Source organism: Oculina patagonica, chromosome 8 (genome assembly GCF_052425735.1).
Source record: "Oculina patagonica isolate OP01 chromosome 8, crgOcupat, whole genome shotgun sequence".
Taxonomy (NCBI): Eukaryota; Metazoa; Cnidaria; class Anthozoa; order Scleractinia; family Oculinidae; genus Oculina; species Oculina patagonica.
In genome coordinates this window covers 3,654,375-3,667,861 of record NC_135765.1, presented here as the reverse complement: position 1 = coordinate 3,667,861, position 13,487 = coordinate 3,654,375, and the positions used below count along the sequence as shown (strand labels likewise).

Here is a 13,487-nt window from a genome sequence, read left to right as displayed (position 1 = left end):
ACATAATAATATTACAGAGTCTCTTATTTCGAAATATGTATAGTTGCGTTTGGTTCGACGTAATAAATAAATGTATGAAGCAAAAACGTTTAACTCGGTGGAGATTTTGTAGAAAAACCCCCCTCTCCCTCCGTCCCTTAGGGGTTAATTTACATCATTGGAGAAAGTATTAAAAATTACAATTAAAAAACTATAATTACAAAAGGACTATAACTACAATTTAATTTTAATATTATCACTTAGCATCACTAGGCAAGATCACAGATTTCTTAACAATCTGCCTCCGTAAGTTTTGTCACTTGCTATTTATGCAGGTCATGTTCTTTAGAAGCTAATTGCCTTAAGACAAACAAGTGGCGTTACTGGCAAATCTTCTTTGAACTTCGTAAAGTTTCTGATTTTTATTAACCAATCAAGAGTAGCTCTCGAGAGTGCTCTGAAGCTCGTCACCTACGCCATCTTGGTGCAAGAAGTTGCTTGACAACTTCGAGACAAAACCAGTCCGAACTGGATTTCTTATTCAACTTGTAAATAAAGTTTGTTAGCCAAAAAAACAACTGCTGTGTGGGCAATATGAAAGAGGATTTACTGATTAATACCTCTGACTGTATATTTCAGGTAGAATATTTACCGAAATACATCCGTATTGCCGAGAAATTGATAAACCAATGGCTAGAAAAAGTTCCGAACATTTAAGCGCATGGACAAAACCATGCTAAATAAAAGCACAGCATATCGGATCTGAAAAGATCTACGGTCCAAAAATACGTAAAAGTAAGACTAAAACTGCAAGGGACCGCAAACGATAATGCTTGCTTGCAGTTAATTGTTATTTCATTTTATTGCTGATCAGATCTCTCAGTAGTTCCAGCGTTTTCGTTTGCGGTCCCTTGCAGTTTTAGTCTTACTTTTGTGAATTCATAGCTTTGTTGTTGACCAGTTTTTTTAGCTGCGAGGATACTTTTTTTTTCACTTTGTTTTTTATTCCCTCTTTATTTCTTTTTACGCCATCATACATGATATGTGTGTCATAGCTCAGAAAGGTCTGAATTGAAATTGTCGGATCGAACCCCAAGGAACCTAGGCGTGGATCAATTATAAAAAGACTGGCTGGGACTTTTGTCCCAGGTGCTTGCAAGATTTCGGTTCAGGATAATGATCTCCGGAAACAAGATAGACTACGACTGAGTCCCATAATTTATAAAACGCAGAACAATATAACACGGGTTTTACTGCCTTAATTTACTGGAATAGTTCAGGAACTGGACTACGTTTTGCTTGATTTTCTTTTTTTTCTCCCTAGATAGGCTAGCCTGTTCCACAAACCGAGAGCCTGGAACAGGCTATAGATAGGCCAGAAAGGCAACACAAGCAACCCCCATAGATTAGATACCTAAAGTTGGATATTGAGCCAGATAATGAACTGAACTGAACTTACAAAACTAGGAATAAACAATTGAACAGGAAGAACTGAAAGTTATTGAAAGAAAGAAAGAGAGAAAGAAAGAAAGAAAGAAAGAAAGAAAGAAAGAAAGAAAGAGAGAGAGAGAGAGAGAGAGAGAGAGAGAGAGAAGAAAGAAAGAAAGAAAGAAAGAAAGAAAGAGAGAGAGAGAGAGAGAGAGAGAGAGAGAGAGAGAGAGCCATACGCCCGTTGATACCCCGCCGCAATTTGGGGCGGCGCATCAGCCATATGGCTGATTTCCCGCCCTTTGGCTGATGCCCCGCCGCAAGTGTGGCTGATTCCCCGCCGGTGGTTGATGCACCGCCACGTATTGTGGTTGATGTCCCGCCCAGTGGCTGATGTGCCGCCGCCGGTTGATTTCCCGCCACTTGGGTGGCGGTGAAATTGTTGATGAGGATTATTGGCTGAGGATTTTTCATTTCTAACGGTAATTCTTTATTCTCTCTTTAGGAATACGGATAATACATTATTATATTAGACAAACAATTATTTGGATTTTTTCCACGTCTTTTTCATTTTTTTTTTTTCTCTAAACTTTTTGCCGGCTTTTTCCTAATAGTCACTGCGGATTGGAAATAAAGTACAAAATATTAAATTTGTGAACGTCATCGATGATATCTTTGATAATCAGTTATAGATCGTTCTGTTCTCTAACTGGTTAAGTTTGTTTTCCTTTTTAATTTTAAGATGAAGGTTTAGGAAGGCCCTCTACAAACATCACTAATGAAAATTGACCACGATGGCCACAATCGAGGAATCACAACTTTTTTCAAAATAAATTATTTCAGTGGTTCTTAATGTGTAACCAACCCAATATACTGTTGCCGGGAACAGAGTCATATAAGACAGAACGGAGGAATTAGTCTCCACAATGTAACAAAAAACTACTTTATTTGAAATAGGAATACTTTTGCACGATATTACCATAAAATAAAACAAATTAGGGCAGAATAATTTTACATTTTTAGTAACTCAACATTCATCCTGATTGTAATTTTTAATTTTTTTATGCGACCGTACACTGTACATGTTAATTGATGTATAAATGACCGTACACTGTTAAAAAACTTATAGTTTATGGAATAAAGGCACACTTTTTAAAACTGTTTTTACTTTCCATCGACTGTATTTAGTCCTTTTCGATTGTGTTCTATATTTGGCTATTCCTCGACCGTACACTGTAATAATAATTGATTTGAAAATTACCGTACACTGGTTTAAATGCAAGATTTATCTTGAAAAATTATCACAATAAAAATAAATAAAGAAATGCTACATCTTCGGGAGTTCAGAGTCCATCCTTGACTTGCTACGTTTGACCTGGAATAAATCTATTTCTGGCCTCTCCTTGAATATGTATTGTGCTTTGTTATAACAACGTTCAAAGTCGCCGTCGTTTCGCTCGACAATTACTTTGAGGCTGGACTATGACTGGAACAAAGCCGTTAAGTCCGCTTTGCCTGGACGAACAGAATACTCTGCAAATAATTCTTCAACTTTTCTTTCATCAGTCAGGTTCCATTTGGCTTTTGTACTTGGACTGGAACAGCTGACAGACACAGATGCTGGCGTATCTGATATAACGTTCGACCACGCCTCTGTTCTATTTTATGATGGCTCAGGTTCATTTGTTGGAAGTACCATGTTCTACTTTTCTTTTCGTCTCAAGTAGACCACTTTGTCGTAGATCTTTTTGATCATCAAAGTGTCGTCCAAAAATTCCCGTAAATCCATATGTTCGGCACTGGTTTTCCTAACTATGTCAAACGTGAGTGAGTCTCGAGAAATTATTTGGTGGGAAAACAGCATCTTGATGGCTTCTATTTGACTACTGGTGAGTCCTTCTTCGTTAGTGCTTTCCTCATGTTCTTCATTGTTTGACTTTGTTGAATTTGCTGACTTGGTGCTAGGTTTCGATCTTGTTAATACTGACCTATCCAAACGAAGGGTCTTCGTCAGTAGCTGGTGACCTTTGGAAGACTTCTTGGTGATGTGACCAATGTCGCCTCTTTATGAGCCATGTGTTCGTGGATAGCCCTCTTTTCGACGATGTCCATATCAAAAGTTGCCGAGGATGCTATTTTCCTAACATAATAATAATATAACATAACATAATAATAACATCGGTGCTCGACAATTTAATCTTCTTGGCCTTGAACCAAAAGGCGGTTATTCGCCTGCCGATGTTGCGCACATATTCGATGTACGTGGTGACATTGGCATGCGTTTCAGCATCCATGCAAATCCGCGCCGGGCCATCAAAGGATCGCTTGTGTTTTGGACAGTACATTGTGTAGCTGCCATCATTGCTCAGCTCTGCTTGTCGGAAGTAGAATACTGTGGCAGTTTCCATGGGACCTGGCCGTTGTGCATTTTCAAGCCCAAGTCGGGCAATGAGAAAATCACGTACAGTGATAAATTCTCGCATCATGTAAGCTACACCAAGTTTACATGTTCTTGTACTGCGTCATGTATGCTGTACAAAGCTTGAATATCAACTTGTAGATGTTGTTGTATTCGAATGAAAGTGGCTATAAGACACTAAACGCGGAAAATTTATTATGAAACAAGAATAAAAAACACCAAACTGAAAGAAGTTATGCTGAACTTTCACACTTCATTTTAACGCATTTGGTTTGATACATCCAATAATATTACTAATAATGTCGGTAATCAGATAACAGGTCTCATTCTTTAAACTGAGTCCTTAAAACACTTGCACGCATTGCGTGCCTATGTTGATGCGAAATTCACTTCGCTCACTACAACTCGGAATTTCGCCAGGATATTTTAGGTTGTAATTCATTTTGACCCTTTCCGCCTATGACCAGAGACACTCGTCGACAGTTTTAGTATTCTAGGTGGTAATTTAAAAAGAATCTGGACCATTATTAAAAGGTTTCCGTTGACACTCAAATGTTTCTTAGTTTTTGAAACTACGCAAACAAAATCTCCACGATAGTATACTTCCCAAAAGCGAACAATCAATATCCTTGCAAGGGCTATTGGTAGGAAGGCAAGTGAACTGTCTTTGCAACAAATCATGGAAAGTCTCCATCAAAAAAAGAATAGTTATGATGATAATAAATTCAACTGGCCAGAAACTAAGCAAAATATTATATCTATTTTATTTGCTACAGAAAAAGGCCATTTTTTTTCTGCACATAAAAACTATTGAAATCGTTGATCTATACAGGTGATTTGTATTAACATCGCAATCAAATAGTAAATATTTGGAAGAAAATAGCGAAATTCGTTTGAGTTCTGGCCAGATTTATGTCAATGGGGAAAAAATGCGCATTTTGGTTGATTGCCCGCCGCTTTTAGTCTTTGAACTTGAAAATCGCCCAAAATATGCAATGTAAAGCCAAAATGAACCTATTTCCCTAAATTACATGCAATTTTACACCCTTCTGCAAATTTCCAATTATATTTATCGAAAATTACAACTTTTATCGAGATTTAAAAACGTGTTTGATTTCCCGCCGCGAAAAAAAATATCTTTTTGTAATACAAAGTAGCGTAACGAAAACAAAAATTCCTAAAATAGGCCGAAACTTTGCAAAAACTTGCTATATTGCATGCCTAATGTGTGTGAATTTTTGTAGTCCATTACCTCTAAATCTCTCGAAGATATATTTTTTTAAATTATTCTGTTTGGAAAAAAAATGATGAATGCGCTTTCTTGAGCTTTGAATCGAGTACTATGCATGCAAGTACACTGGAAAATTTTCAAAAGTCAAAAAATCGGAAATGCTTAAACGGGGGAAAGCTAAGGTAATGCTAGGGGAGTCGGGTGAATCATCAAAGGTAAACTTTTGCCGAAAAAATAAGTTTCCAGGGATTTATTTGACTTTTTCGAGTAAAGTGGGTGATTTCCCGCCATTTGCAAAAGTAAAGAGCGATAAAGTAATGGAAAGAACGGAAAAATGAAAACCACGCATTGGATGATGAAGAACAATGCAATTAGAAGTAGTGTGGAAAGTTTCAAGTATTGGTATGATGTTTAAAATTTTTTTCGGGCACCCCAAAAACTCAAGTTTTCCCTGGCACCTAAGTGCTTGATGAGGCATATACAGAGAGAAAGAAAGAAAGAAAGAAAGAAAGAAAGAAAGAAAGAGAGAGAGAGAGAGAGAGAGAAAGAAAGAAAGAAAGAAAGAGAGAAAGAAAGAAAGAAAGAAAGAAAGAAAGAGAGAGAGAGAGAGAGAAAGAAAGAAAGAAAGAAAGAAAGAAAGAAAGAAAGAAAGAAAGAAAGAAAGAAAGAAAGAAAGAAAGAGAGAGAGAGAGAAAGAAAGAAAGAAAGAAAGAAAGAAAGAAAGAAAGAGAGAAAGAAAGAAAGAAAGAAAGAGAGAAAGAAAGAAAGAAAGAAAGAAAGAAAGAATGAAAGAATGAAAGAATATGGGTCCCAGTCTTCTAGCGCGGAAGAATCCAATATGGCGGATAGAAGGTCCGAATCATACAAGGACCACACACCTTGAAATCGACAGATTATGGCGCGTTTTTGAGCGAAATATGTAGTTACCGTTTTAAAGTTTCAATTTTGTTTCATAATTTCACAATCTGGCGTCTCATAAAGGGTTTTTGATGCTCGTTTTGAACCCTAGTTACGTCATATGTTGTACATGCGGCTTGCACTCAAGACCTGATCAAGTAAAAGATATTTTGCCCCCAGATGCTTAGAATTTTGTTGATGTCGAATGGTAAAGCCGCAAAGCGTCTTAATGCCTTGGCTAACTCATTCAGAGTTCCATTAAGACCGCTGTGTTCAGGTATGTTCCATAATTCATCATACAAAAAACTTCTTATACAGCCCACAGATCTCTTTGTACTAGCTACATGATATTGGTAGAGTTTGATCCTCTGTCTGTATATGAAGACAATATAAGAAAGATATTCTGTTAGCAAATACTGAATATAGGGCTACTTTCACCTACTCTTTTTCTGTGTTCTCTTACTTGAATTTTGTTCCAAGTGTTGTAATGGTTGTAATGATGATGATGATGATGATTATGACAATGATGATGATGCATACACTTGCCAATTTTCCTTGTTTTTGGTGCAGGAGTCCAAACCACAGACTGAATTTCTCAGAAACAAATGAAAAGTTTCACACTGTCTTTATATGGGCCGGTAGCAGCTCTGGCAAGGTCTCACATGAATGACTCGCTACCCTTCGAGAGAACAGTAGAACAAAGAACAGGAACAATGCCCCTAGCTAGCCCCAAAAACAATAGCAGCTGCTACACTACAGGACCAGTAGAATTAAAAGCTTATGAGAGCTGCTACACTACTGTCCTATTCGTAGAGAATTTTCCCAAACTTTAACTCTCCTGCCCCTTGCTTGAGTCACTTGTGCAGTTCAGATAACTTAATAATAATTTTTGATCTCAGTTAATTTTTTTCAACTAGTTAGTTTTTTTCTAACTAGTTTTTTATACTGCAACAGACATATTGATTCAACCTGATATCTAATAATTACTTTACCAACCAGTACTTTTAAAAGTGACTTTTGGAGCTTATGTTGTTTTGTTTTTAATTGTATGTTAAAATACATAAGATGGTAAAGTTAGTATTGGAGATGTGAGTATCAAACTGAAGAAACCTTCCTCTCCTGAGCTAGTTCCAGTGAAGTATGGTGAGTAAAGTGCTCAATAAGATAAACAAATAAACTAGTAAAGATATTTATAACTGGGCAAATATTACCCATGAGGCGCAATGGCCTAATGGTTAGCATGCCAGACTCTGGAGCGGACGTTCCAGGTTCAAGCCTTGGCCGGGGTCACTGTGTTGTGTTTTTGGGCAAGACACTTTGCTCTCATAGTGCCTCTCTCCACCTCCACCCAGGTGTATAAATGGGTACTGACGAAATAATGCTGGGGGGTGGGGTAACCTTTGATGGACTAGCATCCCATTCAGGGGGGAGTAGAAATATTCCTACCTGCTTAATGCTACTAAAACCGGGATAAGCTCCAGCAGTATACGCTACTTGGCTCAAAGCTGCCTTTTTTTACCAAGTGTGGCCCTCATGCATGATTTATAAGAGCTTAATATTTTTGTAATGTTTAATAAATGAGCAGCAGTGTTTTATCAAGTTTAAAACATGAGGCGCAGCCGAGTGTTTTAGACTTGATAAAACACGAACTGCGAATTTATTGAACGGCTTAAAAATCTTCTGATGTAGATCAACTCATTCTTGCACTGATATTTAGATTTGGGGTTATTTTGGCCTAGAAAATTGGACGTAAAGTTTAGCCGTGTCTTTATCAGATATTAAGACACTCATTAAACATTAATTTCTTTTGTATTTTCTTTATGAATTATTAATGAGTTTTTTAAAACATTATTATGTGACTTCCGTTTACACTAAAATAATCTTGTTCCCTGATTTCTCATCTGCAGTCAATGGAGAACTTCCTCAGTCAGTGCTCAAAAGTCTGCGATGGATCATGCAAAAGGTAATATTTTATTTAAAAAAAAAAACATGTCACTAAGGCCCGTTTCAGATGCCGTACTTCACATGAGCCGAATCAAATTAGTTCAATTAAGTTCATGTGAAGTACGGCGTCTGAATCAATTCAGAATGGCTGATTGAATTCGGATCGACTCAGCCGTTCTTCTTCATGCCTAGCTCAGCCGGGAATAACGGCTGTGGACCGGCTTTGATTCAAACGCCGATCTTCACATGAGCTAAATCAAATGCATAAATTATTTAAATGTATTTTTTTTACCACAGAGCATGCGCTTAATGTGAGGATCCAAAATGGCGGCTTGGAGGGCAAAACATGCTTTAAGCGAAGAAGTTGATATGTGCAGTTCTTGCTTTGACTCTACAAAATACTCCTGCATTAAGTGCAAGATTCCAATATGCAATAAGTGTTTCTACCAAGGCGGCGGCAAGTAAAGCATATTTAGATGTGAGGTTTTCGGCTCGAGAACACAACAGAAGCATACTAAGAAGGCAAACACTTATCAGCTGTCGCCTTCTTGTCACAATGTAATTCAATACAGTCTGGATGTGCCATTTTCGGCTCGAGAAAACAACAGAAGCATACTGAGAAGGCAAACACTCATCAGCTGTCGCCTTCTCATCACAATGTAATTCAATACAGTCTGCATCCTTTTTCTTCTGTTTGCCGCCCTCTCGATTTAAGGCGATGCCATGTTTTCTACTTTGCGTAAAAACCGCTGACAATACTTATTGGTCTTCCTAATATTTAATTAAATTTGGCCGAATTAATCTCGGCGTCTGAATCAATTCAGCCGATCTAAATAATTTAGGTCGGCCCAAAAACCTAATTCGATTCGGCTCATGTGAAATACGGCGTCTGAAACGGGCCTAACTTAGCTTGTTAAAATCTGTAATATTTGATACATTTACTTAGTTGATAATCCAGGAAGTCAGTTAAGTACTGCATCAGGGGGTACTCTCATATGTGGGCTGTATACGTTTGTGCGATGGGTTAGGATATGGTTTATACTGTAGTTCTGAGTCCTTAAATAGGGTATCCTTTTTGCTCCTTTTGACATTGGGATCCAGGTATGGTCCTTCGATAGGGTTCATTTAAATTGCATTAGCTAAAATTGTAACTGGCTGTTATGGGTCTGCAAGCATTAAACTGTAAGTTAACAATTACCCAAGTATAAGTAAAGTCAAAAATATTACGGAAGCACTAGTCCAATAACTTTTGTATTGAAATATCTTTGCTTATTATCAACAGGACAAACTTGGTCAAGACGTTTTTCTCATTGGACCTCCAGGCCCATCAAGGAGACTACTGGCCATGCAATACCTGGTTTGTTATGCAACTCTTTATTGCCATTTATTAATACTATTTTTCACTGATAGCCACTAAAGATACACCTCATTCGAAAATAGCAGAAAGTATATTATTTTTACTGTTTTTGTCTTCATGTTGAGAAGGGCGGTACAATAACTGTTGGGGATTTTGTAGTTGGAGCTAAAGAAGCATGTTCCAAGGAGTCTAAATCTTTGCCGTATCTCTGCTTGGATGCCACTTACGTAGTAGCACTACTAAAGGAGGGATTTGGCTTCAGTGAAAACAGGAAATTAATTGAAACTTTCAACATCTTACAGTGGGGCAGTGCCCTGGAACCTTTTACCGCAAGAGTGTCACAAAGCAATGAAAATGATCAACACGTCACACATAATTAAAAATACTGATTTTAACAACCTCTATTGTAAGAGTTCTTAGCGCTTTTTATCTTTTTATCGTTGTAACAATTTAGTAATTTAATTTATTTTAAGCGATTAGTTTAGCGTTTTTACCTTAATATAATTTAAGTCTTTGTCTACTAGTATTAATGTTTTATTTACACACGACTCCACAAGCTATGTAGCTTTGTTACCCCATCATGTCTAAATAAAGGTTTGGATTTGATTGATTGATGTTAATTGGCCCTGCCCCTCAGTGCCTCAATCATATCAGCAGAATTGAAAAGAACCTTTGCCTTAAAACGAGGCAACAAGTTAAGGGCCAATCAACATGTAGACAAAAGAACAATGTATTTCCTGCCATTTTGAAATGAGGTACACCCCTTGGAAAACAGTGCTGTTTGAATCCAAACTTAATTTTTGTTATAGGAGTTGACCAAGTGTGAAGTTGAATACATTGCATTGTCACGTGACACAACTGAATCAGATCTAAAACAGCGAAGAGAAATCACATCAGGAACTGCCTATTATGTTGACCAGTGTGCTGTTCGTGCTGCAACCAGGGGTAGAGTGCTGATGCTTGAAGGAATTGAGAAAGCTGAACGCAATGTGCTACCAGTGTTAAACAACCTTCTTGAAAATAGGTGATGAACTACAAATGCATTTATATTTTATTTTTGATTGGTCTCAGTAAACTAGATTTGTCACAAACTATTTTTAATGGATTAGATAACTATTGATTTAAATTACCAATGGATGTTGAATGTTTGTACATCTATATAATAATAATAATTATTGCCTAAAATCTACAATTTTCTCCATCCTGACAGAGTGGTCCAGGCTCGGGCATTTTTGGCAAGACCTTTCTCACAGTGCCTTCTTCCACCTAACAGTGTATTTCTAAGTGGTTTTAAATCAACCAGGAAACAAATTAATGCTGAAGGGGAGGGGGAGGGGTGGTTTAATCTGTGATGGGCTAGCTTCAGGTCAAAGGGGAGCAGTCAATCATTTTATGTTACAGACACTAGAGTTAAATGTTGGCAATGATGAGCCAAATGGCTAGCTACTCTAGTCCAAATTTATTTATTGCTAATGTACTGGTACTTTAATTTAATACAGGGAAATGCAGTTAGAAGATGGAAGATTTCTGATGGCTGCTGAGAGATATGATGCTCTTTTAAAAGTATAAGTTATTTTCAGTTTAATTGATTAGATAGCTTCTTTTCCCCCCAAACTAAAGTAATTAATTAAAATAAACTACTTTCAAACAGTCAGTTGCTCAACTCAAACCAGCTACCTAGTACTTTAAATTTTATTGAAACCTTTTGGCATTTTTTTGGGATTTTTTCATACATCAAGTCAAATATCCCCTACCTGATGATTTTCTTTTTATTTTCATTACCTTTCTGCTTGACAAAGTATTTTTTAATACAAACCACTTTCTTCAATTTCTTTTCAGGAGCATTCTGAGCAAGAGATGGATGCCTGGAAGCTTGTGCGAGTCAGTGAAGATTTTAGAGTTATTGCCCTTGGGCTTCCTGTGCCTCGTTACCATGGCAACCCTCTGGATCCTCCGCTGAGGTCAAGATTCCAAGCAAGAGACATTCATCTGTTACCATTCAAGGTTTGTAAAAAACCTGTAGGTCGATATAAAGAGCATTTATTTATTTTAATTAATACAGTAATACAGAAATACAATGTAGCTGTTGTTACCTTATGACATTCAAATTATCGCTGCTGTCTGAGAGCCTGTAATCAGATACACAGAATGGTACAAGTTAATTTTTTTGTTCTTTCTCAGGATCAGCTAACTGTTCTTCAATCTGCCTGTCCCAATTTACCCCAAGAAAGGTTTGCACTAGATTAAAATAAATTTTGTCTTTGTGATGGTGTGCCTGCAGGGTATGGTCCAGCAGCATGCAAATTGCAAAAAGAAGTCCCAGCTTAGCCTGGGAATACAGCCACCTCTATTCGCTCCCAGCCTGTCTGACACCAAACCAGCCGGGAGCGAAGAGAGGGGGCTGTATTTGCAGGCTAGTCCCATCTATATTTATAGAGCAAAAAGATCATGGCTTACAAGTTTTAAATTTGACGTATCATAAACAGCTTGAATTATGACTGGCAATTTTGCGGGGCACTCATTAAAAAGTTGCTAATTTCCTAAGTTGCCAGGGGAGCAGGGACAGCGCAGTCGTGAAAGTGTTTGCCACCCACCAATGTGGCCCAGGTTTGATTTCCGGACCCGGCGTCCTATGTGGGTTGAGTTTGCTGTTGGTTCTCATCCCTTGCTCTGACGGTTTTCTGGGTTCTCCGGTTTTCCTCCCTTCAAAAAACTAACACTACTAAACTCTAATTCGATCTGGAATCAGTGGGCTCAAGAAGATCCACTATGTGGAAGATGCCACTGTAAATTCTCATTTTTATTTATTTATTTATTTTTAGTTAATATATCTATAAGATAACATTCATTGAAATAGGAATGATTATTATGAGAAGGGCACTAAAGTGAATAATTAGGGTTATTGTTCTTAGTTATTTAATAGCAGGTCTCCATGGGAAACTTTTGGCAAACTCACCTTTATTAAAAGGAGTAGCCAATTGACTTTTTTGTTTGTGTGCTTTAATTTCTGCATGTTATGAGCATTATATTTAATATCTTTTTCAATTTTCCCTAGGTTAGCACAACTGGCCTCATTTGCACACACATTACAATCCACAGAGCTGGCTTCTGTTGGACTTCCAGACTTTCCTATTCACAATCTTGTAAATATTGTAAGAATTATGGTAAGTACTGGATCTCAGGGGAGGTGTGTATCAGATACAAGGCGTTTATTTGAGAGTAGGCGTTTATTAGAAGTAAGATCATTAATTTTTAAGTATTTATATTTTATATATTTTATGTCATGATAAAGTAAATCACTTTCTTCATAATTGTACAAAATAAATAGGAACCTGGAAATATTAAAAGACAGCATACCAATGTAAAAACTGAGACAAGACTTTAAAATTAACTTTGTTTCACTGTATTGTCACAATTTTTCTTATTTGCAATTCTAATTTTGTTCTTTGTAATCATTGTATGTTCTACTCCCTTGTAACTGCTCTTTTGCAACTGACAATGACAGAAGTCTGTCAAAACACAGCTTTCATAAAACTTAAAAGAGTTGTGTTCTTTTTATAATTTTTATTAGATTAATTAACTAGTAATTTAATTAATTCACCATTCATGATATAGCTCCCTAAGTAAGCTAAAGGCTGGTAGATGTCTGCATGTTTTGTGGTGATGTGGGTATGTTATTTTGTGGTTTACAGTGCAGCACTTTTAATTAACTGTGGCCACTAAACAAACTTTTTTGCAAGTTAGCCAATCAGCAAGCAAAAATTTGTTTCATGCTGAAGCCTTCAAATGAAGTCAAGTTTAATTTTTTAACCAAAGATATTGTTAGATACCTTGTTAAAGCATTTTTAACTATAGAGCAACCCTTTTTTCGACTTTATTGCTTGTTTACAAGCAAGAAAAGGGAGAATAGTGGACAAGTTGTTCTATCTCGAACCACATTCTTGTCTACTCTCAAGGGACTGTTTTAATTTCTCAAGGGAATATTTTAATTTCTCAAGGGATTACTTTCCGCTGTGGGTGATCAAAGCGTCACTCAATTAAAACGTGACTTGTCAAATTTACAAACGTTATATAACATTTTTAAAACGTGACTAGCCCAAATCATACATCGCATGTCAGCTTTCTTATCTCAACGCACGTGTTTCTGAAAGGCGATCTATATAAAGCGTTGCGGCCAATGTGCACGTGATTTCAGGTGGTGCTGTAGTCTTGATAAACGTTACAAATTTACC

General features: G+C 37.0%; 1 protein-coding gene across 2 annotated transcripts in view; it reads left to right on the top strand.

Moving 5' to 3' along the window:
* Positions 1-5,896: 5,896 nt before the first annotated feature.
* Positions 5,897-13,487, top strand: part of LOC144663364 (von Willebrand factor A domain-containing protein 8-like) — a 35,287-nt gene continuing 27,696 nt past the window's right edge. For both annotated transcript variants that reach the window (XM_078524273.1, XM_078524272.1), the window contains exons 1-9: positions 5,897-6,231; positions 7,020-7,097; positions 7,862-7,917; positions 9,181-9,255; positions 10,065-10,279; positions 10,755-10,818; positions 11,095-11,259; positions 11,437-11,486; positions 12,311-12,419. In XM_078524273.1, coding sequence (XP_078380399.1) covers positions 6,135-6,231; positions 7,020-7,097; positions 7,862-7,917; positions 9,181-9,255; positions 10,065-10,279; positions 10,755-10,818; positions 11,095-11,259; positions 11,437-11,486; positions 12,311-12,419 — 909 coding nt within the window. In that variant the 5' untranslated portion in view covers positions 5,897-6,134. The remainder of the gene's footprint in view (positions 6,232-7,019; positions 7,098-7,861; positions 7,918-9,180; positions 9,256-10,064; positions 10,280-10,754; positions 10,819-11,094; positions 11,260-11,436; positions 11,487-12,310; positions 12,420-13,487) is intronic.